The 27,302-nt window shown below is 44.3% G+C and overlaps 1 protein-coding gene across 3 annotated transcripts; it reads right to left on the minus strand.

Annotated features, from left to right (window-relative positions):
• Positions 1-221: 221 nt before the first annotated feature.
• On the minus strand, positions 222-27,202 carry CMTR1 (cap methyltransferase 1). 3 transcript variants are annotated; one of them, XM_033054399.2, is made up of 24 exons: positions 27,111-27,202; positions 25,077-25,212; positions 21,682-21,824; positions 20,791-20,949; positions 20,298-20,390; positions 19,488-19,559; positions 18,762-18,856; positions 18,595-18,667; positions 18,199-18,397; positions 15,607-15,725; positions 15,252-15,348; positions 13,917-14,049; positions 12,794-12,973; positions 12,333-12,389; positions 11,334-11,391; positions 10,620-10,688; positions 10,319-10,450; positions 9,702-9,824; positions 7,802-7,893; positions 7,197-7,265; positions 5,717-5,764; positions 5,026-5,138; positions 4,390-4,498; positions 222-2,645 (listed from the first exon to the last, which is right to left on the minus strand). In XM_033054399.2, exons 2-24 carry the CDS (start codon positions 25,204-25,206, stop codon positions 2,513-2,515), a joined length of 2,496 nt encoding a protein of 831 aa, XP_032910290.1. In that variant the 5' UTR covers positions 25,207-25,212; positions 27,111-27,202; the 3' UTR covers positions 222-2,512. The 3 variants fall into 3 exon arrangements, with proteins under 3 accessions (XP_032910290.1, XP_032910289.1, XP_042635026.1); XM_033054398.2 differs by lacking the exon at positions 27,111-27,202 and adding an exon at positions 26,920-27,036; XM_042779092.1 differs by lacking the exon at positions 27,111-27,202 and having other exon boundaries at positions 25,077-25,263.
• Positions 27,203-27,302: the final 100 nt, after the last annotated feature.

Here is a 27,302-nt window from a genome sequence, read left to right on the forward strand (position 1 = left end):
GTGGAAGAGGAGCCTACCCATGCTGCAGGAGTGCTGGATACCGTCCCCTGTAATTGCCTCTCATTCCAATGCTCTAAACTTGCCAGAAAAACCTTTAAAAGGGACTGCCTTGAAAATTTAACTCTGCTGGCATTTCTCTGTTGCCACACTGACAGACATTGCTGGCCCAGTGTCTATCACTGCCACTGAATTTTGTGGGAAGCAAAGGAAAGAAGCACTGCTGTGAACTAAAGGGGCTGTATTGGTAATAGAACATGAAAGCATTGGCGTCAACACAAAATGATACAAAGCCTAATAACAATACATTGTGCAATTAACATACATAAATACTCCCTTCAGCAAGACCTTCCTCACCCGCCCTTCCCAACATAATCCCTCAGCAGGGAAGCAAGTAGCTTGGTGGTTCATGCTTGCCTTCTTGAAGGGAGATTTAGAATCAAGGTTCAGTGCATCAAAAATAAAAATAAAAGCAAATTAAAATGAGGAACTAGAGATAACTGAGTAAACAAAGTATCCATTCATAAAAGCTAGCCTGCAGACTGACCAGGTCCTCCAAGGCCTACACTGATCCTAGTTTACTTCATAGTCACACTTCTGTCTGCCAGCCCACAGGAGTCAAAGCTCTGAGCTGAGGATACAGCACTCCACAAAGAAGCACGGCAGAGGGAGCAGCGTGTGTTGCTGGCACTGAACAGCCTCAAGGCAGTCCACAGAGGTCCTCAGAACTCAAACTGCTGGTTGGTTTAAAAAGCCAACACTACACAGGCCTGGACACCAGAGGTTGAGGTACTTTATTGCCCACTGGGAGAGATTCCTCTCCATCCCTCATGGAAGTGCCTTTGCCAAGACAAAGTTACCAATGACACACCTCTTGTTGTTTAGGGGGAAGAGCCACCATTTCTTTCTTACATGTTTTACCACTGTTTGAGAGCAGAGAGGGCCTACAGATCAGCCAAGAGAATGCATTAAAAGCCTGCAGTCCTTCAATTGCTTCGACAGACCTGTGTCTAAGTCAAAATGCCTATGTTTTACTGCACAGGCTTGTTCAAATCATTCATATGGATGTGGAGAAAAAGTCTAAACAACTGCTATAGATTCTAGAACTATAGCTTTCCTTAAGGCACAGTTCAGACAAACCCCTAAATCACTTTTCTCTCTACTGCCAATCTGTGTTTAAAAACAAGCCAAGAACAAAAAACAAACAAAAAAGGGGACTATCTTGCTGCTTGTCCAAAAGCATTCAACTATGTTTTATCTACTGATTTATGTGGAAGACTTGGCAAAGTGCCAGGGAAGCCAGAAGTGAAGGTAAAACATGCAACTTTGAGCCTGGCACAGAAGTGCATGGAGAAGTCTTGACACAAATGCCATACTGAGTTTCCAGCTTTGTGCCTTCACCTCAGATGCAGTTCAGAGCCAAATGAGGATTTCAAAGCCACTCTAACATTTAAAAAGGAAAGTCTGGCAACCTTTCCAGTGGGCACAGTCAGGGGACAAGATTGCTTCTGATTAACCTACATGGTTAAAGTTAAGATATCTTTCTACTGAAGGCCTGGGTCTTTTCAACTAAGTTAGACATTCCCATCATTTCTTCCAGAGACTTCAGCATCCTAGCTTTTCTGTGTTTTCCCTCCCACATCCATTTTCCTCCCTGAACGTTTAGGTAATAATGTTGAGTACCAAGAATCAAAGCACCTTGGTCTCAGAAGTACCATGAAGCACATATACCAACCATGATACATTTTCACAAATTAGCCCCAGGCTGCTGGCTTGCCATCAGTCACTAACCTGGAAAGGGGAAATCCTTGTCACAGCAGCTTGCAGAGGTGTGAGCATATCAGATCTGTGCCAGGAACTGTACTCATCACCTGCATTGGCCTTTGTCCAGCGGGGAACCATGACAAAAGAATTGCCAGTGGCTAGGTGAGTGCCTTGATAAACAGAGGTGTTGGAGACACTGACAAGAACATGTAACTTTTGCCCACAGCTTGCCAAAGACTTACCATCCTCCTCTGGATAGGGTAGCCTTTGACAAGGCCAAGGAGATAGCTGCCAGGAGCAATGCAGGGCTGCTTCAATGTGCTGTTGCCCAGCTCTGACATCAAAACATCTTTGCTCCTTCCCACATTGCAGGAGAAGCAGAAGCCTGGGGAGTTCTGGCACACACAGAGCTCCACAAACCTTGCTGAATGTTTGAATAGGAGCAAAGAAAGCTGCCAGCCCCTTGGCCTCACGCATGCAGTAGGTCAGGACAAAAGGACATTAGGCCTCGGCTCCAGGAATCACCTTGGGTACTCTAGCACCAGGTGCCACCTGGGCTGTACTCTTATATACACTACCAGGGTAAAGCCTCATCCTCTGCCTTCTGCATACCACCCTCTGGTTCAGTCATCTCCAGGAAATCAGCTCTGGAGAATACCAGGATAGAAGCTGTGGAGCCTTCCCAGTCCCATCAGTCCCTGAAGAATCCAAGCTGGGCTCAGCCCCTCCCTGCACCCTCAAGAGAGTAGGGTTAGGGGTAGTGTGCTTGGATGAAAGACAGGACAGTCTCCTTTGATAGCTTCTCTGGATCTTGTCTTTTCTGAGAGTCGTGCACTTTGACACCTTCCCCCCATTCCCAGAAGAGGCGGCTGTAATGGCAGATGCTGTGGGCAGAGAGGAAAGCAAGATTAGTTTGGCAGGGAAGGGAAAGGAAAACACTTCCATCCCAGGGCAGGAGACAGCTGCCCTTGCTTTGGGAGCCACACAGAAATACTCAGAACAGGTGCCTTAGAAAAGACTAGTGCATTCATTCATTCATTCACCTTACAAACTCTACAGCCCTCAAAGTACAGCAACAGCCAAGCCTAAGAGATTTCCATGGAAACAAACTTGTTAATTCTAGCTTCACTCAAATTCAGTTCAGTATTTGCTGGAAGGAGTCAGGTCACTAGGGAAAAACCCTACTTCCCCCCAAGTTTCTCAGAGGATCAAACTGTCTTTGCAGGCAATGGAAAGATCTTAATGAAGAATTTAGAAAGTCTGCCAGGAATAGCAACCTAATCCCTCGCCACATACCTACTATAATCAGTAACAGCTGTCCTATAGAGCTTTGCAAACAAACAGCACTTCCCATTGCACAAGAGCAGCTAGGATCATTCCCTCTTTCCCCTCGTGTAAAATAACTGAGCTCTGCTTGGCTGCAAGAGTTCTGGTCCTACAATGCCATCTCCCACTCCGTCCATCAAGCACAGCCCTCCCTCACTGCATCAACACAGTCCCAGCCATAATGAAATCAGAGCTGCTAATTACTGCCAACACAGCAGCCTTTAGTTTTGTACAATTACTGACACTTAATATTCATAGCTTATTTAGTGCTTCTGTTCTAACAAAGCAGTACTAGCACAGCGACAAGAGCACATGTCAGTGGCTAATTACAGACATATTAGTACTCACTAACCACAACACATCCCTTCTGGAGTCCCACACAGGCACTCCCTCCACCTCCTCAGCCATTCCTGCAAGTTCATGCTGGCCTATTTCAGAGTGCATAGGCAGAACTGACCCCATGTTGATAAAGAGGGAAAATGCATCGTGTGCCTCTCCTTTTAAAACTGTTCTGCTATTCACCACATGAAGAAAGGCATAAGGATTCTTGAAAGCACTGCTCTAAGACAGGTAAGGAGGTTCAAAGTGAGAAAATCAGGAGTGCTACTTCATATCAAGTTCTCACTCAGAGACACAGTCCTGGGTAATGGTGGTAGTGCAGAACATCTCTACCCAGGAGCCCTTAGGCATCAGACTCAAGACGTGCTATACTTGGGTAATGCCCTCACCCTAGTACACCATAGATAGAGATGGTTTTCAGCAACCACAATGTTAATGACGGTCCAATGACAAGGCACTCCATGCTTTCCCAAGGAGCTACTGTTTTTCTCTCCCACTCTCTTTAAAAAAAGCTCCCAGCTTCCCAGCTTATTCTAGAACCTGGGCTAAATGAACTGGGATTTGCTTTTAAATTAGCAACTTCCAACCAAACGTTAAAAACAGAGGTGCAACAAAATACAGTTTCTGGGCTCAATTTCTACTTTCCCACGTGCTGTAGGTTCAGTAACTTGTAGTCTGCTGCAGACAGCAGAACAAAGTTGTGAGACGTTTTTTATTTGTAGTCATTAATTGCAAAATCCATGATTCCACATCAGCAGTTTCCTGAAAGCCTGAGAAGGTGCCGGCTCCTGCAGCACACCCTGCTGGTGACTAGCTGCGCTTGCACTGCAAACGACTGCAAGGACACAGCGCTGCTGAGCTCCCTTCCAAACATCCAGGCTCACACACACACCCGCAGACCATTCAGACACACACCTACAGCACACAGACCTATCCAGAGCCTCAGCTCTGGCTCATACTCACTGAAAGGGTGCAATGGCTTCAGGAAGGAGGTTGTATGTTGCTACATTGGTCATTTTGTTGAAGAAGAATTTCTTCTTGAAGTTTTTGCTGTATGCCATTGTCCAGGGATCTAGCAGAAGGGTTACAGGGATTAGGTAGAAAATAAAAGGGGGGGAAAAAATCATAGAAGTAGTGCACAAACAGTGCAAGCAGGGAGAAGGAATCTATAAGAATTGTGATCCTTCCATTACTCCTTTTTCCCTCCTTCCTTCCCCCAAGACAACCTGCTTCCCAAGTTGTTCTCTATTCACTAAGAAAAATCCCTTCTCCCTGCATTTTGAAGTTGACATTTGAAACAGGGTATTTTCATGTCCTATTAATCTGGAAAACATCTTGATGAAAAATTATTATCTTGTTAAAAAAGAAGGTAATCAGTCATATAAATAAATGGAATTACCTACATGATAGCTAATCAACCCACAACAGAAAAACCTCACTCAAATCCAAGCTACCCTCACTACAATGCAAACACTTAATCTATAGCCACTGGAATATTGCCATTAATTTTTTTACCAAGTTACAAGATGAGCAAGCCTGGTCAATACCTTTGGAGAGACAAAGAAAAATTTAGAGGGAGTGGGGACTCTCTCTTCCTACCATTCATAGTCCGTACGATGTAGAGTCCTGTGGGCACAAAGTGCCGGTCATCTCGGCCAGTGTAGGACAGCCGGGGCATTCCCCCTGAACTCTTGATGACTTTCATCTCTAACCTAAATTTTGAGAGAAGGCAGTGATAGAGTCTTTCTTCCTTCACTGTGCTTGTACACACATCCTATCACCTGCACCCCTTCTCCAGGGTGTTACAGCGAGAAATGAGAGCACTGCACAGGACAAGATCAAATTATCACATTCTGAAGAATTGGGGTTTTTGCCTTCCCACACAGGACAAGAGAAACCAGGCAGACCCATCTAGATCAGGCTGCAAATTGAGTGCTGTGGTAAAAAATCTGTGATGAGATACCATAATTAATCCAAATGGGGTTCCTATTTCAAGTGTGAATTCTTGACCTTTCAAGCCACTGAGAAGCCACTGATACTTCTGCACCCAAACTCAGGCACTGTTGCTACTCCAACCATTATGAAGTGCACTGGCCACATCTACAGCATTAGAATACAGCAGAATGATGCTCTGAGTGAGCAGCATCTCAGGAACAGCAGCCACCACAAGCTCTAACACCTCTTTCTCCATGATTCCACTAGCACAGATCAGAAGATCCCTCCCAGTCCTGTGCACTAGTGACTGATAACCTCCATGTGCCCTGACATTTTATTTGCACCAATCGCTTACCTCACAAAGATCTTGTCCATTTCTTCCAATCTGTATACTTCCTTCACTCTGGGAAGAAAGACAAAAACATTATTTCAAAATAGTTTAAATTGTGCTTTTTTTTCTGCCCAGCAACAGGGAGCAGTCAAATGGTTGATTTTGTACAGCATGAGGTAGTCAGGAACAAGTGAGGTTCATCCTTCTCCTCTGTCTTATGCTTCAGTGCCTAATTTTTCCTGGCTTGAGAAAACCTGACACCTGCCTGCTCATGGCTGGACTGCTGTAAGCAGCAGATAAATATCCTTGCTGCTAAGGAAGCTGCACTTTTTTACCTCAGGTTCACAATACAGAAAAGTAAAAACAGTGGAAGTCAGGTGCTTTTGTTTTCCCATCAGATAAATTGACCAAAGTCAGTCCCAGGCAGGTTCTGGCCTCAGCATGCTGCCTCACAGTAAAATTAAACAACCCAATCTTTTTAATTATCCTATCTCCATTATTATCCTCAGAGATACAAGAAACTTGTTAGTTATCCTGAGGTAAAAAGAGCTTTATTTTTAAATCAGTAAAAATTATTTTGAGTCCTCATTCTGTCATTACATCAAACTGGTTTTGTTGTTTTGAGACACAGAAAAACAATCAGTAAGTTTAAAAAGCACTGCCACTGATTGGACACTCCAACCACCCATTTCCCACATACTGCTACAAGCATCAGACTTCAAGGAGCACAGCAGGAACACTTTGTCACCTTTCCACAAAAGCAGCAAATGCCCCCTCTACAATCCATTTCCCCAGCTCTCTTCTCACTCACCTTCAGCCTTCCCCAGCATTTTGGGCTCCTCCAATTACCACAACTATCTGTTTGTTATTACGTGGAGATTCCACTCATTACCTTTCATTAAGCCATCAAGGAGAAGATACTCTTTCCCTTCCTCCAGATTCTTTCATTGTATTGCTGCACTTCAGCTTGTGAATGAGAAGCTGTTTTGTCCCTAATACATATCTGATGCCTTCACAGTGGTGCTCTTATGCTACACTGCAGTAGAATTAATGAAATGGAAGGCCAGGAGACAACCAAAGCTGAAGCCCTTTGTCAGTAGCTTGCCTGGGGGTTGTCACTAAAGCCATGTCCTCATAGATGCTGGTCAGTCCTGCATTTACTAACAGTCAGCATCACTGTACTGCTGCTGACCCTTCAGGGCAGACAACAGAATTCTTTGCAATGATTAAGGTCACTGGGTGCTAGAACTGCAATCACACATATCTGGAATCCACACCAGCCAAACACCTACAATGAAAATGTGACTGACATGAACGGAGGGTACAACTTCTCCATTAACAATATTTACCATAAATATATAAAAGCTTTTAGCCTCTTTCCAAAGAGCATAACAGAATTATGAATTTCAGAGCATAATAGAATGATGAAATTTAACTCCCCTTCAGGTCCTCCAATACACTGACACCAAAGCAAGTGAGGCTGAAGGAAGGAGGCGTCACTCACCGGATGGGGTTCATGTCTGGCCGGCTGGGTTTCGAAACAGCTTTGACAAACTTCTCCGCCAGCCGAATCCTGAATGAACATGGAGAGCCCAGCAATTTAAGAAGGCCTTTGGCACAGCAGATCGGTAACAGTTTCAACAGAGTAAGTGATTAGACAACTCAGGACATTACCAACTCAGGATATTGTCTATTATCCATTAAGAATCAGTCTCCATAACTTACTCTCTAAGTCCACATGCTGTTGAACACTGATATATTTATCAGGCTAGCAGGTCTAGCAGAGACATTGTGCCCCTGAGGAAGGAAACAGAGGGGCTTGTTCCTTCTCTCTCAGCTCATTTATATTCCCAGTTTTCCCCAGTTGTGCCTGGCTCACCCTACACTAAGATAGAAGCTAGGGCTGCCCTTATACACAGAGAAGATACAGTTGGAAAAGCCTATATGTACTTCAGTTCAGAGCACCTTCACTCACTGTTCATCTCTATAGCAGTGTTTCAGCTGAATGCACTTGTCTCCATGTGCTCAGCATTCTGCTTTTTGTCTAAACATTGTTTCCCAGTCACTCCTACACATGTACAGCAAAAAACTTCTCCAGACCCTACATACCTCTGGTTGAAATGCTGGGTTCGAACATCATTGCCATTCAGCACCAAGGCATCAAGGATGTGGATGGCACTGATTTTTCGCTGGGCTTTCCCCTAAGGAGGGCAATACAGAAATTTATTATTCAGACTGTTGATATTTCAGCTTTGATTTTGACAGGACATCTCTTCTAGCAAGAAAGCACTTTTCCAGATACACACAAATTCCCTGCAGCCCATCATACAGGAACATGGCATCCTCCAAGAGCTTATGAATCTCAAATATGCAGTTCTGTCTTAGGGGAGGGAGAGAGGGCAGGACCACAGCTGCCATCACCAGCTGTCTGTGTCTTCACAGGTATCACAAAGCCCAGCACACTACAGTACCCTCATCTGAGGTGCAAGAGGGAAGGGAAACTCCCAGGCAGCTGGGATTTTTCACCTTACACTCTAAATATACCACAAGGATCTTCTCCCCATAGCCTGCAGTCACTACTGAGCAGTTATGTACCCAGAGAGCCACAGACACATGAAGTCACGGTGGCCAATGTCTTGTGCAGCTCCAGTTAGAACATCAACACATCAGGTTCAGAGTGTTTTCAAAACACTGTTGAAAGCTCATATTTCTAGCACTGGACAGAAAGAAGGAACATAATCCAAAATAGTTACAGTAATTTCACGAATACAAGCCGCACCAATTTGACCAAAATTTTGGTGGAAACCCGGAAGTGCGGCTAATATTCCGGGGCGGCTAATCTATTAACAAAATTCTAAAAGCTGCCAACACGGAAGTGAGAGCCCGCGGCAGCCCCAAGCCAAGCTGGAGCCCGGCCGGCCCCGGCAGAGGTGGGAAAGCCTGGCAGAGGCGGGGCCAGCAGTGTGGGGGGCGGGCGGCAGAGCCTGAGCCAGCAGGGCGGGGCAGGGAGGGCGGCAGAGCCTGAGCCAGCATGGCGGGGGAGCCCGGGAGAACTGGGGCTAGCAGTGCAGGGGAGCATGGCAGAAGCAGGAAGGCCGGCGGGTGGGGCTGCCTGGCAGCGGGGGAAGCCCAGCATAATCGGGGCCAGCAGCGTGGGGGAGCCCGGCGGTGCGGGGGCCTGCAGTGCCGGCCAGGGCGAGGAAACGCGGCGGCGGTGCAGACGGGAGGGGGCGGCCGGCGAGCCTGGTGGCGGCGGCGGCAGCCCTGCCGGCGGGGCGAGCGAAAGCGGCGCTCGCGAAGCGCCGCCGCCGCTCGCGGAAGCGCCGCCGCCGCGAGCGAAGCGCCGCCGCCGCTCGCGGAAGCGCCGCCGCCGCGAGCGAAAGCGCCGCGGGGCGGGCGCGGCGCTCGCGAGGCGCGGCGCTCGCGAGGCGCGGCGCAGGGCGAGCGAAAGCGGCAGCGGGGCGGGCGGCGAGCCCGGCGGCGGCAGCCCTGCCAGCCGGGCGAGCGAACGCGGCAGCGGGGCGGTGCTGACGGGAGAGGGGGGCCAGCGAGCCCGGCGGCGGCGGCAGCACCAGCCGGCCAGCCCCGCCGAGCCGTGGCGCTGAGCTGGGCCACCCGGCCCCGTCGGCAACCATGAGCGGGCCGAGCCTTCCTGGCCCCGCCCCGAGCCAGTAAAGCCCGCTATGCCGCGATCCTGTTACTAATTGGCCAATTTGTGAAAGCTGCGCACGGATTCTCGCGACGAACGAAAGTGCGGCTAATATTCGGGGTGCGGCTTATCTATTGACAAAGACAGCAACATTGTCGAGGCACCGGGGGTGCGGCTTATAATCCGTGCGGCTTGTATTCGTGAAACTACTGTACTCTAAATATCATATTAAAAAAAAAAAAAAAACCTTGGACCCAGCACGGATGGAACATTTATTGTGCAGTATCTTACAGAGGGTAGGTGAAACTGCTCTTTGTATTTGCAGCAACATGATTGTAAAAAGAGAAAGTAGGCTCCTACCTCTCCTTTCAGCTCATGAACAATCTCCACAGAGAGAAGAGTATCTCGTGGCAGCTCAGTTTTCAAATCCAGCTTTGTCCAGCGGTCTGACTGGCGACCACCCCAAGTGTAGATCTGTGATTTCTGTACATAAAGACAGAGTCAAATTCAGCCAAGGCTTCCTGAGGGCAGGGGTGGAGAAGAGACATCTAGCTGCAGAGCAACCCCCAGAGAATCTTTTTGTCCTAGGCTGTCACAGGCAGTTTCTTTGCCATAAGTTTTAAGGAAGAACCTTAACCTCTACAGCAAAGGAACAAAACCACCGATTCTAATCTACCGGTGATTTTTCACACCCACACAAAGAAGCAGAAATAGAACACCTTTAAAAGGCCACTGAAGATAATTAGAGACACTAGCAGGAGTGCAGGTCTGTGTAGGCTGAGATTACAGAAAAAGGGTTAATTAGTGTGAAAAGCAGTGACATCAGGAGAAAGAAACATAAATAACTAGCAGTGTCATCCTGCTGATGAGGATTCTTTTAGGCCTTTAGGGACAGGAAAGGATGGGATGAAACTGCAAGGCAGAGTAGTAGCATTAAAATAAATCAGCAAAACTCCTTGATTGTTCTTAGCACTTACCCCTAACCCCAAGAGGAACTTCTGCTCACTTCCAGACACCATACACCGGAAATCTAACACTTGGCGAATTTTCTCCAGGGTGCTGGAATTCAGAAGAGTGGGTTTGTAACTGAAGGTATCAATGTCTGTGCCCTAAAGAGCAAAGGATAGAAAAGGCAGGATAGAAACAACACATCAACAGACAAGTAAACATCAACAACTTCTACATTAAACAATAATCCAAGACTAGCTTCTTCATCTCTTAATTCCAATATGAAAGAAAAGTTGTATTTGTATGAAAGGACTCTAGGCAAGGTCTCACCTGAATCAGCTCAAAGAACTTGGACTTGGGATCTGAAGATGAAGGAGCAACACGAGCCTGATCAGGAATCTGAAAACAAATACAAATCATTGATACTGAGTGTTATTCTTCAGCACATTGAAAGGAACATTTCTGGTTTCAATATATCACAGCACATCCTGTCCCTAAAACTCGTGTTCTTGGGATTCAAGATGAAGAGATGTCATGTGGCAAATAAAATGTCTCATATGTTTTGCAAATTTAATGTAGGCATACCACATCTCACAGAAACCAACTGGCAGCTCCAGAAAGATTTAGTCTAAACCTCTGATGTCATGCATGTTTTGACGAAATATCCTTTCATCAGCTACACCACCAGCCTGTGAAATGAACTGCCTTATCTATGGTCCCACTGCAGTCAAAAGTTCAGGAAACAGAAACTGCAGACTCATAAAACAAGACCTTTCAGAGAGCTCTGCTGCTTGGCATCTAGGTGCTGAGTTCACTCTGTGTACGATGAAAATATTCTCAACTGCAAAGAAGCCTGTTCAGTAAAGCCATACACAATAAATCAGGGACATCCTGTTTGATTACATTACAGCTTGAAACAGTTTCTGGCTTTCCCACAAGACAAGAAATTAGACCTCTGTCTAGAAAGTCCCATCTTTACTGCAGCTCCGCTCTTGTTTCACTATAGCAAGGACACCTTCATAATCTGCCTGACACTTTACTTACCCCCCATAGTTGGAGACACTCCTTGCGGATTTCAGCCTGCCTTGGCTCAACCAGCGTTCTAAAGAAAGACAGCAGACTGTTAACATGGTGAAACCTCCTTGATCTTGTAGCATTATATATCCCAGCCTTATAAAATTTGGAACTTTCAGCATCTGGCTTGGGAACAACAAACCTGAACTACTCCACAAAGGGTTGTATGAAAGAGGATGCTGCCTTCCCTCCTCACTCTCCAGTTCCTGTGTTTAGCTTTGTTTCATGGTCTGCACTACTGACTATCAGCCATCACTTCATTCCATCAAAGTACCACTGGGTATAAATATTTTCAGTAAGTTAAGAATTCATACAAACTTATGCTAATCTCCAACAGCACAGCCCTACTTAAGAATAACAGTGAAGACCTGCTGAAGGCCATACAAAAATAGTGTCTTAGAGCTTAGAACCAGCTCTAAGACAATTTCTATCTACCATATTCACTCAGCTTTCTACCACATATTATGTCTGAATAACCTGTGAACAGAAAAGCCATGGCAGGGAAACATTGCAATGGCTTTAGTTTTATGCAAGAAATTAATGTCAACCTTAAGGTAATTCTAGGTCTGTAACATGTTTTGAATAGCCCCTAGAAAAATGAACAACTATGAACCACACTCAGTTTGGATGGTTACTGCTGAATTGAACCAGCTGCAAGTTACTTTTCTGGTTACATTCCTGTTAAGAAGCAAGCTCACTTATGGTAACTGGAAATCATGCAATGCATGGAATCCTTCTCAACAAGGGTGATAACAGACCATCAGTTTTCAGGATTCCTCCAGCCACCCACACATATCTGCAAATAACTCAGAGACAAAAACTGAGCTACCTAAAAGCACTTTTCACTTTTCTGCTCCAAAGACCAAGACAAGTACCAACTTAAATCAACACCTTATTAAACAAGGGCAAAACAATTCATTAACAGTAAGTTAATTCAGTCTTCACCAAAAGCCAGAGGCATATACTCACGTGTCCTGAACAAAGGCACGAATTTTGGCTAGTGCCTTTATCTGAACTTTGCAGTGGCTAAAAGAGAAGAAAAGTTTCAGTCAGGGAGCAAATTAATCACCACCAACATTTTTCTACCATTCAAAACAAGAAAGAGTGCTGGGACAACAGGGAGAAGCCAGTCTGATTCACAGAGCAATGAGATCTTAGCCAACATGATTCAAACTGACAGGAAGATCACTGCAACAAATTAGGCAGTACTTTCCTTTCTTTTTTACACAGTACTCAGAGGCCAAACAGTCACTAACAGTAATACGGCATTTCTGTCTGCACAGAGTCCCTCTGCTCTGCTCAGCCTCTCAGGGACTAAAAGCAGAGCACTGTGGCAGCATCAGCAAGTACTTCCACGAGTGCAGAAAGTTACACCTGAACGCTAAATTAATCTACCTACAACCAGCAACCCTCATCACATAGTAACTCACTTCTCATTGGATTGGACAATGTAATTGTAGAAATCCTGGTTGTCTTTGATCACTTTCAGTGGAACAATAAGATTCACATCCACGTCAGAATTGCGCAGTTGGTTGAGTCTGATGTTCACTGTGAAGAGGTAACTCCGCACATCTTCAATCCCTGACTTCAGGCCTTTGCACACCACGTACCTGCAGAGCAGGCAGAGACATCAAGTGGGCTCAGTTCTTTCACACAGCCAACTTTTCTGCCACACTTCCATTATAACGACAGTTTCCCAAATCCCAGGAACTCTTTCCTCCTGGATATCCTTACGAAGATGCAAACTCACCTATCACTGAGTCATTGTACATTTTCTAAGCTCTGGAAAGACAGTGAAATACAACCCTATGTAACCCCCTCACAGATCTCCCTCAAACAGTAAATTAATTCTGCTAAACTTGACAGGTACAATGAAACACAGATAATATCACAGAATCACAGAATGGTTTGGGTTGGAAGGGATCTTAAAGATCAGCCAGTACCTTCAAGGTACTGGAAGGCCCCAGTAAGGTCACCCCTGTCTTCTCTTTTCCAGCCTGAACAATCCCAGTTCTCAGCCCTTCCTCATAGGAAATGTGCTTCATTGTTGAAATCATGTTGGTGTTCCTCCTATGGACTACCTCCAACAGGTCCATGTCCTTCCTGTGCTGGGGACCCCAGAGTTGGATGCAGTACTGCAGGTGGGGTGTCACCAGAGCAGAGTAGCATGGCAAAATCTCCTCCCTCATCTTGCTGGCCACACTGCTTTGGATGCAGCCCAGGATACAACTGGCTTTCTGGACCGTGAGCACACAGTGCCAGCTCATGTCCAACCTCTCATATATCCTCTGGTTTCACTGAAACCATAGTTGTTCCAAGCAAAACAAGATTTGTTACATATCCAATTCTACAGCTTCCTTCCCATAAGGACAATTTGGCAAATATCATCTTTACTTTGTCCGTAATTTGCCGAACATCTAAAATGTTTCTTCCTCCAAGACAGCTGCTAATTGAGGCAGGTCACAAAGCTTCCACTAGGCTTATCCAAATCCATCTATCACTGTATTTAGAGGATTGTTTTCTTTAGTAGACCCTCATGCTCAAGCATCTCACCTCTCCGAGTTAGCAGGGCGGCTTGTCACAGGTTTAAAGATGCAAATTCTCTCAAAGCAGCAATACAGCAGATAAACAAGACCCACACTGAATGGAGTAAACAGGTCAAAGGTTTTGCAGACAAAATGTCCTCCTGGAAAAAAAAAAAGAGGAAGTACACCAATGTCAGCAGATTATAAGGAAACAAGGAGACACTGAGAACATCAATCCTTCTGCAGAACTAGTAACAGGGGTTTTGTGCAAATTAACAGTATCCAGAACCCAGTTATGAAGCTGGCCAGCAAGGCTTAATGAAAAATCTTCCCTGTCTCTGCAGCAAAGAGAGAAAAGCAATCCCTTGGCAAGAATCTGATCTGTATGTAGGCTGTCTTCACAAGCAAACCTTCTATCTCACCCCCATCCTTCCCTTCCAGGCCCAGACTGTGCCCTACGGTCTGGCAGCATGCTATCCCAAAGCCTCCAGGGAAGAGGAGGCCTGATATATGCAACAAGGAACCTCAGACAAGAGAAGGCTAACAGATGTTAGTCTGTTAGTAAACAGAACAACTTACCATCTAGAGAGAAAAGTCTGTGTTGTCCCTCTCCTTCAAACAAGATTTCCAATTTCCCCAAGCAAAAAGCAGGCATTTTTATAGAACTATCATCTACCCATGTAGGAAAGACTTAAAGAAGGCTGTCCTTTTTATCACATCACATTTGAGACTACTCCTTAGTATATCATTGCCTCAGGTTCTTCTAAACATAGGGCACAAGATAAAAATGATCATTTTGCTACCATTTGTCTTCTATATCAGTGCCAAAGGCTGACTAAACTCAGTGGAAGACACACTGTAAGGTCCATCATTTAGCAACGAGGTGCAGCTAAGACAGGGTAAGGCATGATTTTTTCTTATCACACAGATGGCAGATTTAAAGGAGAAAAGCCTTCAGAAGCTAGAGGGAAGGAAGAACTGGATAAAGACCACTCTGTTCCAATCAGCTGGGATATTGAGGAAGTTGGTCCAGCTAGTGCCATAAAACTCAGATTGACTCCAGTTACCACACTGCATTGACCCTACCCCCCAAGACAGCTACAAAACCCAATAAATTAAGTGCTTGAAATTAATGTGTTTTAGTTTATGCTTTTACTTAAAAGAAAAACAGACATAGATTAACTTTTTCTGACCAGATCTCTTAGTTTTGTGACAACCATGTCAGGACTTACGTGTACACATTCAATTCTGTGCAACTCACGGCAGAGCAGAGTTCAAGGCACTAACAAAAACTGTACAGTAATATTCCCCAATGCCACCCAGACCCAGACCAGAAGGAGGAAGGTTAATGGACAAAACATACCTGTCCGGACAATGGACAGCGCTGTAAGGAACTGGCAAAGCATGAGTTGTTTGCTTAGGATCTCTTGCAGATTCTCTTGACCCTCCACTGAGAAACCCTGCAAAGTGCATAGCATATGATTATTATCTCCACAAACCTGTTGGTCAAGCAAAGGATTCTGAGGAACTAAATCCTGGAATCATGATCATTTCTGTTTCTTTAAGGTAAAAGAATCAATGCCAGAAATTTTAATGGCACAGCTTGTAGAATTTCATATTGTAGCTACAGACACATGTCAAACACCCTGTGGTATGCAGACCAAGGTGTCAGTTTTGTCAGGTTTTTTTAGTGCAGGGAGAAAAAGAAATTAACCAACCCCATCTGCCATTAAGAAATGCACTCCCTTGTGATCAGTATTGTCCAAAACAAAATTCTGGAAAGCAGTAATGTTCTCTGATCGAGTGATGTCTCCGTCTCCATCAATCCCACCCTCGCCTAAGGAAAAAAAGGAGACATAACATATTTGCAAATACAAACAAAAGATCAGTATGTGCAGATGATCTATTGTATTCAATCACCATTTAGTCAGAAATTACAAAGACCTTGATAGGCAAACAACCATTAACAAAGTCCCTTGTTCACCACCAAATACACCTTTTCATTCAGAAAAATTATTCCAATTGAGTGGTCGGGCTAAAACAAGACCATACAATAACCATGCTCAAGATGAGTTGTACATTAGCCTCAGCAAAAGACAAATGAAGACTATATGACAACATAATATTATCATGAAAGCAGGAATGGCACAAAGCTGAACCTACAGAAAATGTAATATTCAACCTCACTGCACAGCTCACCTGTTAAAAACATGTTATTACAGACAAGGCAAAATTCTTTATATTGTGCATTTATAATATCCTACTAAGAATTCAAATCATTCCAAGGAAACATAATAGTCTTTTTTCAAATACAGTGTAATTCGGGCTTTAAAAAGGCAACCCCCCAAAAAAAACCTGTGAACAAGTTTGTAAAGGGAGTAGGGAAAGAGACATAGGGTTTGTGCACACATACCCATACAGTTGTCCAACATGGCTCATTTAAAAGCAAGCTACATTGTCCCCCAGCTGGTGTTTTAGAAAGCTGACCTAAGGTGCAGTCTAGTGCTCACCAGTTGTGCCTTAAGGAAGCCCGAACTTCCATTCGATATTAGTCCCTGTAAATCTTCTACAACTACAGATTCCATTACCTCAGCTGGAGGACTAGAAAGCAGAAGAGATCGGGATGCATGATATGGTTTTGAAAACTAAACTCCTCACCTACCATCCTGTCAATAAGTCAAGTGACACTGGAATTTGTTACCATTCTTCACAGCAGAAATATCATGGCACGTTACTTCCTTCCCATCAGTGGAAGAGAATCTGTACACACCTGACTAGACTATATAGTGTAACAGAAAAGGATCAAGAAAATTAATCAAAATCATTGGGCTATTAATTTCTCTAGGTATCTCCTCCTCTCCGTAATACCATGAATTATGGAGATCCAAACACTGCAACCATAAGAACAAGGTATTTATCTGCCTTGTTGCCCTTGCCATGAACCTTCACTTTAACTAAGGTGCAATCCTTAAGCACTACTAGCCATTCTCTAGGAGTTCATAGTCAGGTGTCAAAGAGTGGCAGCCAACGAGAGTCAGTGGTAGAGAGAAAAAAAAACAAACACACAAGGCATAATAACGGAGAAGCAAACCTTCTGCACTATAAGACAGTCACCTTCCAGTTTCTTTTATAGACTCTGAAATAAGAAGCACTAGCAATCCTTGGATTTCCCTTCCTAGTTCTAGAGGCAAGGCATATAGCTCAAACACATTATCAAGATTAACAAGTTACAATGCATGAGGTGAGATGTAGCAATTGTCTGCGTACGCCTGTTTAGTTTGTCTCAAAGCAAGGTAAAACATGTTAACATAAAAAACCTCCTTGGATTAAGCAGCTCATTTAGTCACAGCGATTCAAATACAGCCTCTAGCTCAAATCTGTTTTATTTATCTTTACTAAGAGCCCACAATCAATTATCAGAGCACAGCGAGGAAGGTCTGATATAGAAACATGCCGACAGTCGGACAAATGAGGTTTCTATCTCTGGCTCGGCTAATAGATCTTTGGGCACATCAGGAGGCTGGAGCACCTCTCCCATGAGGACAGACTGAGAACATTGAGGCTATTCAGCCCAGAGAACAGGCTCTAGGAAGTCCAGGCACCCTTCAGTACCTAAAGTGGGCTACAGGAAAGATGGGAAGGGACTTTTTATCAGTGAGTATAGTGATAGAATAATGCATAATGATTATAAACTGAAAGAGGCTATGTTTAATATAGACATTAGCAAGAAATTCTTTACTCAGAGTAATGAGTCACTGGAACACATTGCCCAGACAAGCTGTGGATGCCCAGTCTCTGTTCATGGCCAGCTTGGATGGGGCTTTGAGCAATCTGGTCTCGTGGAAGGCGTCCCTGTTCACAGCAGGGGGGTTGGCACTAGATCATTTTTAAGGCCCCTCCTAATCTACACAATTCTACGATTCCGTGATAAGTCATCTCATTCACTATGTTTCAGGCTGAGATCAGTGATGTGAGAAAAAGCATTGCCAAGCAATCTTTAAGCACTCTATAATGTTCAGATAAGCAAAGTACTCAAATAGTAACTGCTACAATAAAATATATTCCCAGGCCAGACTGGTAATAAATGCAAATGACTTGAAAAAATGCAAATTAGTTGTCAGAAAAATGACTTGATATGCAAGCTCACCAATCTCAACCCTTTTCTCCAATGACAGCTCCCTTCTAACTTGCAAAATGCTTCCCTAGGCTTCTCCTAGATCCCCCTGCTGGTATCAATACCAGCCCTGCCACTAACAGAGGTTGCAGCATAAGCAAAAACATCAGGTAACACTCAGGGGTGCACTACATACCATAGTAAGGTTCAAAGAGCTCACTGGAAGCAGAATAGAAGTCCTCCAGTTTAAAATCATTTGGTCCTTTCAAGGTCATGCCAAATCCTTTCGCATGCCACTTCCGCCTCCACAAGACATATTCAGAGAAGCCTCCGGGACCAGCACACACATCAGCAAAGTAGAGCAGCTCTGCATCATACTCCTTTATCAAAGGCACCTGCAAAAGGATACTGAGGAAATGCTACTGACCTGTAACAGCTCCCATCGGTCAAACAACATAAACCATAAACTACACTGCTCAGAGGAATCTTTCAAGGACCTGTTTTCCCATCTAGTATCCTAAAAATTCTTCTTTCTTCCCAGTTTCCATATTCTCTAAGAAAGCACTGCTGTTTGAAAGTTAGAGGCACTCACCCCATGGCAGTCCTTAGGGTTTGTGAACATGTAGTCAAAGACATGGTCCATATTTGCCATCTTCATTGCAGCCCTGTGAACACATAAATAGGGCCTCATCCTTGGCTTCCACAGCTGAAAATGGACATACAAGGGAAAGGGACTGCACTACCAGACATTCTACAAACCTGTTCAGAAAGAAAGCTCCACGGATCATCTCATAGGGGTTAGACCTTGTTCGGGCTCGACGCATTTCTTCTCCATCCAGCTCATCAAATACACTCTGCACAAACAGAAACAAAGCTCAGCTGGATCTGGCACAGGCTGGAGGGATAGGCAGGCATCAGCATTTCCTATTTTCTTGATTCTCGTTCCTTAGACAGCAAACTCCATGCAGGATTTGGTTCACCAATACAAAATGTTTTTCTTTCTCATAATGATATTTGCTCTTCTTCTAAGCCACCTCAGCTCTTAAGCAAATTTAATAACACTGACAAAATCTGTACTGATAGCTCCAGAGCCTGATAATCTGGTTAGCCACCTCAAAAGTAGTCCCAGTCTGAAGTATTTCTTTCACATATACACACACTTTGTACTGCAGTATACAAAGGCATGATAAAATCTAGGACAGAAGACTGAACAGAAAAGAAGGGGAGCCCATTTCCTTAGCTCATTCAAGCCTTTAGCCTTAGTTGCCAGCTGCAGTTAAACCAAGACAATCTCTTAGAAGGTTGAGGTTCAAAACAGGATGCTGAACAGATAGTAAAAAACAGGAGGCTAGGTCATCCCAGTGACATCGAGGCAACAGAGGACATTCTGAGCTCTTGTCAACTACCTAACTACTCGATCTTCTTTAATTATGTATTTCACTTGCTCCCCCAAAATTTCAGTTCCTCTCTAAAAAGGGGACTCACCTTGCACTGCAGGACATTATGTAAAAGTTCTTCATTACAGAACTCGGTTTCATCTTCAATTACCAGCTTCCTCTGCAACAGGACAATAGCACAGAGAGCAATTAGCAAGCATGATATTGTCATTTCAGAATGCAGCATGTACCAATAATGGATGAAGGCTGCCACTCACATACTAGGCTGTATCAACAAAAGCGTGACAATTAGGCTGAGGAATTTTCTTCTGTTAGGCATCTTGAGACCACATATGAAATACTGCATCGAGTTTAGCCCTCCCCAGTACAAGAACAGACATACTGGAACAAAAGTAGCAAAAGGGCCATCAAAAGGACAAGGGTGAAAAAACACCTGGTGTACCAAAAAAAGCTGAGAACAGTTCTTTCAGAATGCAGAAAGGAAGAGCCTATTGCTGTACCTAACAACAGGACAAGTCCCTAACAGGAGAGAGAAAAGATTGACTTAGGCTCCTAGAGTTGTACAGCGACATGACAAGAAACAATGGAAAAATGCCACATGAAAAAATGCCAACTAGCCATACATAAATTTTCTTTTGTCAACTGGATTGTCAAACACTGAACAGATGCCCACAAACAGGCTGTAAAGTTTCCATCCTTGAAAATATTCAAAACTCCATTAAACAAGGCCTTGAGCAACCCGATCAGATGTAGCGGGATCTGCTTTTAACACGAAGCTAAACTATTAACCTCAAGAAGTTCTATGTCTATGCCATTTTACAGCTATTTGACATGGCAACTGTCCCCAGCTGAGTACTCATGCTTTCTTAGGCTGGTAAGTACTGAGATAAAAAATTACCTTCCCCACAGTCATCCACTCCTTCAGCTCCTGGGCATCTGGGATCTCCGTGGTACACTCAGGGCACCAGTCCACCTTTTCGTAGGCACTAGGCTGCAAACACAAGTCATCGGAAAAGCCAAAGATGTTTTTACTAGAAAAATGTAAAAACTAATTGCTACCCAAAAGTTTGTTTCCCAATGCTAGCATAAGGGGTTATTCCATGACTTTAATGCCAACTGTAGGGTTTTATCCTCCTGGACTAAAACATGTCTTATTTATTTTTAAAATTAAAAACAACCCCAGACACCTCTGCCACAAAAAAAAAACCTCACCACGTTCCCCTTTAATAGAGTCTGATAATCAAGGCAAAACAGAAGTCTAGCACTCCAAGTACAGTTTAGAGACATTGGAAAAGAGACAGCTGCCAATAAAAACAACACTTGCGTTATGCATTCCTTCTCAGTTTTTGCCAAATGCAAGAGAAATGGGACTTAAAACAGAAAGTACTTACCTCTGGCTCATCCTGCCAATCAATATTGAGCTCCCCATCAAACCCTTTGAGGGTCAGACCAAAGCCTCTCCTTCCCTTCTGGTTGGAGGCCTCAACAATATCCTTCCTGCCTTGGCCATATTTTCCCAGACCTTCTCCTTCCCGGAAGCCCATCTTGGCCTAAAAAGGGAGCAAAGGGAGCACTCTGAGGCAAGACTTGAGTTTATGTATACTGCTAAGGTAAAAGAGTAGGGGGGAAAACAGCACATCACCCTGAAGTGACTTGAAGGCACTGAGCATTTTTAACCTCACTTGTAGCTTTCAGGGCTTTCAAGTGAGTTCACTTCACTGAGGCAGGATACAAATAAACTAGATCTGAGGAATGATGTTTGAGATGACAGCAAATTACAAAAGGTTCAGTAATGCGGGAACAGCCTGCTCAGAGGGAAAAGTAGTGAGGAGCCTGGAGCCATTCATCACAGGGTTCAGTTAACATGGATGGTTCATTAAAAAAAGATGTTGTTATAGGAAAAATTCATGTTGTGATGATATTCTTTGTTGTGAACATGCATTCACATGCATTTGAAGTATCAGGTAAAACTTCATGTAAAACCTCAGAGGAGGAATGCAAGACACTGCTCCTGAAACACATACACATCTCTCAGGTTAAAAGAACTATGTTCATTATCTGCTAGTTTTTCAGGTTTTTCTCTCAGTAAGTTTTAGCAATAAGAGAACAATAACAAAAAGCAGGGATGCAGTCAATTTCATGTATGTACAAGACAGTAAGTAAATAAAAGAGAACCCGGCTACAAAGAGGATCAGAATCAAAGTATTTTTTATAACAAACTGGTCTTTTCACTTCACTCTCATCAGTTCCTAATAGTCTGGTCCAAAATTATTTTGACCTACCATAAGCTTTTGGGAGACACTGTTATACATCGAATAGCGAGATGAAGTACCCTCCACAAGGGAGTCTTGTTTGAACTCATTGCTGAAGACTGGTCTTTTTTCATCGCTCTCACTGTCAGACCCACTGGTGCTACTGGAAGACTCTGAAAACAAACAGAAAAGTGAGAATGAAAACAAAAATAAAATGGAAGGAAGACATCTCAGTAATCCCATTAGAATACAGTGAGACTCATTAAATTCTCCAAACACACCCACTTCAGTATCTCAAATGTGTTACAGGAAGCATGCAGGTGTAATATAACACACCCTGTGCAACGAACACTTGGTTATCTTCCCTGTTACCTCAGGGACACACATAACCTCTCTGACCCCATGGATTCCAGACCCCACAAAGAGCTGGGCAAACCCCACCAGAGCAGCCACAGCATGACCACAGTAGTACTGTAGTGTGCCTGCCCTTTGCAATGATCCTGAGGAACTGAGAAGGTCCACAGGGATTCTCTCCCAAGAATAGTGACAATTACACCTTGATGAAACATACTGAATTTTTTTTCCATACCCTACCTAACTACAGTGTGAATCCATCCCTAACTCAGCCAAAAACTCACATCAAGTACATAAGCATCTACTAAAAGGTAAACACTGCAGAAAGAAGAGAAAATTAAATTTATTATACTTCAGTTTGACCACCACTATCCAGTTAAATAGCAAGGATCCCTGAGTTCACTACAACAAGCAAGAGTTTTTCACCGCTAGACTTCACTGATACATACAAACTCAAGTGAAAGATAAGGTCAGAAGACATAAATCTTTTTTAAAATACCTTGAGAGAGGTTTGAGAAAGAACTTAATCAAGTCAATGGTTCAGTCAAGGTAGTAAGTACCAACATACACAGCAAGCACTCAAAATAAACCTTTCTCACCAGAACCTTTATGGGCACCAAATAACGAAGCTGTCTGTGCTCAGTTCCACCTTGGGATCTAGTTGGTAAAACCTAGGTCTGTATGAGTTGCCTAGTCCTCACTGCTGCTCTCCAGCTGTGAGACACTCAAACCTACTCACTCCAGGCAGGATGTCACTGGGATCTGGTCAGAAATCATGGTAGTCTCATTTGTCTCAGCCTGCTCTATACCAGCTGGGTGCCAAGGGAGGCCCTACAATCCAACGAGTCCTTCTGTTTTCCCTGGGGTAATATCACTATGAGGATGAAGCAGTGGTACAAGTTTCTAACTACAGCTAATTCATACAGACCACAGGAGCAGCAATCCACAGCAGGCACAGCCATGCTCTGTGTTGGCCCTCTGCCTCTTGAACTCCCTTGTCTGCCAAGTGCTAGAAATCATTTTGTGCTGCTTTGTACAACTAGGGGAAGTTGAACGACAAAAGTTGCCCTGACATAAAATGGAAGATTGCTAGCAGAGTTGATCTTTCTCTGTTTATCTCTTAAGAAGGAATAATTTAGCTCCACAGATTGTTAAAAAACCCCCGAAAGATATTATAATACTTAGAAAGAAGGACTGAACTTTTCTTACATTTGTCTAATTTAAGAAAAAACACAAACTATTTCTCTCTCAACTCACAGATCTCTGTATTTCCTGTTCTGGAAAACTGAGCATCAGTGATGTAACAGGAAACAACTGAAAAATCAGCAAAAAAAGGCCATTACAACAAAGTGAAGTAAAAATGAAAGACACCACAGTAAAATATACAACTGTAGTTAAAACCCTTTCAATGTGTCCTGAGTGCTTGCTGCTGAGCCTACAGTTTTTAAGATTCAGGACTTGCATCCCCACATAACTACTACGCTAGAGTTTTACAATATTAACATTTGAGGCTTCCAGCTCCAGACAAGGAAGGCTATGATTCAACCTGTGTTTGCAACATTCTATACCCATCCTGATTTTCAAAATCTATCACACAAGATATATTTCTGGTTTTGTCACAGAGCTTTTAGCTAAGAACACACTCACAAACGATTTTTGCTTTAGGGTCAGTTACTGCTTTTTACTTCTTTGGTACACAGCTTCAGTTAATTTTGCTACCTGCTTTTGAAATGTGCCTTATTTTCTAGAGACTCATAAAGTGCTTTAAACACAATTACCCACTGCATAAGTTTCGATGGAGTCCCTTTACAACTCTTCTCGTTTTTCAGATTTGCTAAGCCATGCTCAGCTGAGATTAAACCTCAAATCACTTCTTTCCCCAACCTCCCTTATTTCATTAGAAACTACAATGGGTGTAATAGACTACTAAACAATTACCCAAAATATTGCCCCTGAACTATATCAATTTGTTTCTTTAACACTAAGGCTTACAGCCTGTGACTCATGTATGAAGTCAATAATCAAAAGGGGGGAAAAAAATGAAAAAAACATTGGTTTGAATTTTTTAGCTCAGCCCTGAGAGCACAGGGCATTGCCCACTCCAGCTCTCACATTCTGCACCTCTGGCCTCCTTGCTCACCTTGGGCCTTGTCAGACAGGTAACACACACTATACTCTGCAACTACAGCTACTCCCAAATCAACCCACTCATTTTCCACACATGCCCCCTTCCACTTTCACAAGGGAAGGCTTTTTTATGCGTTCAGACACTTGAACACTTCATGACCATAAGAAATCCTAGGACTCTGATGCAGCAGGCACAACAGTGAGGCAACCTGTAGTACCATCCTGGGAGAGTTTAAAGTGTCCCCCAACAGTGACACCAATTGTGTAGATCAAGTACTTCATCTGTGGTATATCCCCAACTCCAGGTAAGAAAGCACTCTCCAAGAAAAAGTAGGCAGTTAGTTAACTCTGAAAGAGATCTTCTTTCTGAAATAAAACACCTGTGAGCTCTCCCAACTCTGTTCTCCCCTGGAAAAACCACACTGAGCCAGCATAAGAGATGGTCCTAAAAAGTGGAAGCCCCAACAAACAGGCCCCTTTGTATTCATCTCAATTTCTCCCATCTGCAGAAATATGATAAGACTACTGATTTCTTTCTTCCTTTTTAAACAAAATTATTATTATGATGCTTCCTTATGGTGTAACACCCACAATGCCTCAGTACTGAGTTTCCAAACCAGAAATAACTGCTGAGATTGAAAAGATCAATATGACAAGTTTGGAGTTTTGGATCATGCACATGTCATCTACCCCAAATTCAGTTTTCTATATATCTGAATTCATACAATTCCCAGATGAAAAGATTTACGTAAGATTTTTTTTAAGAGCCTAAAAGAATTCACACCAATCCAAGATTGAGAAAAGAAATAATGTAGCTTTTTTCCTAAAGAGAGAGGATACCCCTTAAAATTCAGGCTATCGATTAGGACTCAGGAGATGTAGGTTCAGTTCCTGGTTATTATTTACATCCCCTGAAGCAGCACATTCCAGATCTCCAAACTTACCTTGAGTAGTATGATTACTAAATTGATTTTCATCATCTGAAGTAGAACTGAGGGTTAATCCCATGTCTTCCACCCTTTTCTTCTGCTTTTTTTGGGGGCTGCTAAATTCAGGTTCTGTCCTTCTCTTCATGTTGGCCTGAAATGAGAAAAGAATATCACACTTGGCAAACATTAAGCAAGTCAACTTCCTGTAATGCACAGCAGCTTGGTGGCACAGATCATGTTATACTGTTCAGTATTAGGCTTCTCAATGTAAATGTCTTTAAGTAAAAGTCTTAGCTTCTTTGGAACCCACCTTTTTAAACACCTAGTCTAACTAATCAGATGGGAAACTGATATGGAAATTCCACTATAGCTGATGAATTTCAAATCACTTCTACAACCTATTTATCCCAAATGCAAATAGATTAAGTCAGCCCAGACATACACACTCAGATAACTTAAATATATAGCAGTTCATTACTACTACTACTGAACCAGATTTATTTTATCCAAACACACTAAAAAAGAGTCAGATCAATCTAATGGAGAATATGCAAGGTGGAACCAATTTCTCATGAGACTCTAAATGACTCTGACCTCACCTCTGCAAATCTTAATTAATAAAGGAGCTTTTCTGCATTACTTTTATTGTAGAACTTTATTAAACATGTGTGCTCAAGTTGTGTGTACAGCTGTGTTTTTCACCAGGAATCACTGGCAAGATACCCAGCTTCTGGATGTGGCTGATAAATGTTGCATTAAACCCAGACAAAGTCTAATGCTTAAGATGGAGTTAATAGAAGCCAGCTTGGAAGGCTTGCAGAAGACAAGTAGCAAGGAAAGGGAAGGCAGGTAAAAATTTAAAGGCAAAAATGCTTAACACACCAGCTAAAACCTCCTTGCTACTGAAAAACAAAATAAAACTGAACCTTGATTAGCGTTTATTATCCTAGATAGGATTTTGAGGCTATAAAAAATGCCCCAGGTCACCAACGCAAACCTTTAGTTATCAAACTTATTTCCACAAATACCTACAAGGCAGCTTAAGGCCAAATCCTTTCTTCATCCCCACAACTCTGACTACAAAATGATCTCACAACTTCACTGCACTATGGCTATCCTTTCCACCAGAAGTTCTGTGACAGACAACTCACCTTCATCTGCTCTTGCCTCAATTGAGGGTTTTGGTTTTTTCCCCTTGTTTATCTCTAACAAACCAGCCATTTTCTATTTCTTCTGAGAGACCAACACACTCTCAGCTCACTCCTGCCAGCTCCCTATCGAGACCCCCACCCTCCAAACCCCACTAAGGGTGCCTCAGCACACCTGACTTCCCAGCAAATTTCAAACCATGCAAGACTAGGTGCAAGTTAGGGACACCCTCAGGAGCCCCGCAGCTGCGAGAGAAAGCCCCTACATACCCCCACCCATGCCCCTAGCCCCCTTGCACCGCACCACCGGCCTGTCACAGAATCGTTCAGGTTGGAAAAGACCTCTGAGGTCATCGAGTCCCACCCGTGACTGAACACCGCCGTGGGCACTGGACAATGGCACTGAGTGCCACATCCAGTCTTCCCTTGAGCACCTCCAGGGGTGGTGACTCCACCACTCCCCTGGGCTGTCCATTCCAATGTCTCATCACCCCTTCTGCGGAGAAATTCCTCCTGATGTCCAATCTAAACCTCCCCTGGTGCAGCCTGAGGCTGTGCCCTCTTGTCCCGATTGCCTGGGAGAAGGAGCCGATCCCCTCCTGGCTACATCCTCTTTTCAGGTGCCTGTAGAGAGCGGTAAGGTCTCCCCGAGCCTCATCTTTTCCAGGCAGAACATCGCAGCTCCCTCAGCTCATCCTCACAGTGCTTACCCTCAGGTACCTTCACCAGCTTTGCCGTCCTCTGCCTCTCACCCCCTTCGCACCGCCCGCCGCGCAGCCCCCGGTCCCAGAGGCCGAGCCGAGACCCCCCCGCAGGCGGAGAGCGGGCGGCGGGGACACGGCGGAGCCGCCGGCGGCCGCGCCGACCCGGACAGCGCCGTACGGCAGCGGGCGGCACTCACGGCGAAAGCGGGGCAGGCGGGCGGCTGCGACCGGCTCCGACGGACTCCGGCAGCCAAGGGCTCGGGCTCAGGGCGCGGAGACGGGAGGGCGCGAGGCCGCCGCCACCGCTTTCGTTTCCGCGCTCTGACGCGGCGGCGGCACCGCCCCCGGCCCGCCCCTCGCGCGGGGCCTCCCCGGCCGGCGGCGCGCGG

The sequence above is a fragment of the Catharus ustulatus genome, chromosome 3 (assembly GCF_009819885.2).
Source record: "Catharus ustulatus isolate bCatUst1 chromosome 3, bCatUst1.pri.v2, whole genome shotgun sequence".
Lineage (NCBI taxonomy): Eukaryota > Metazoa > Chordata > Aves > Passeriformes > Turdidae > Catharus > Catharus ustulatus.

Excerpts from the sequence above, each read along its gene's own strand:
- CMTR1 (XM_042779092.1), bottom strand. The coding sequence starts at position 25,248 with ATGTTTGCCAAGTGTGATATTCTTTTCTCATTTCAGGCCAACATGAAG. Across the intron at positions 12,390-12,793 it reads ATTGTCCAATCCAATGAGAA|CCACTGCAAAGTTCAGATAA; the intron begins GTGAGTTACTAT and ends CTTCTCTTTTAG. Across the intron at positions 11,392-12,332 it reads CGTGCCTTTGTTCAGGACAC|AACGCTGGTTGAGCCAAGGC; the intron begins GTGAGTATATGC and ends GTCTTTCTTTAG.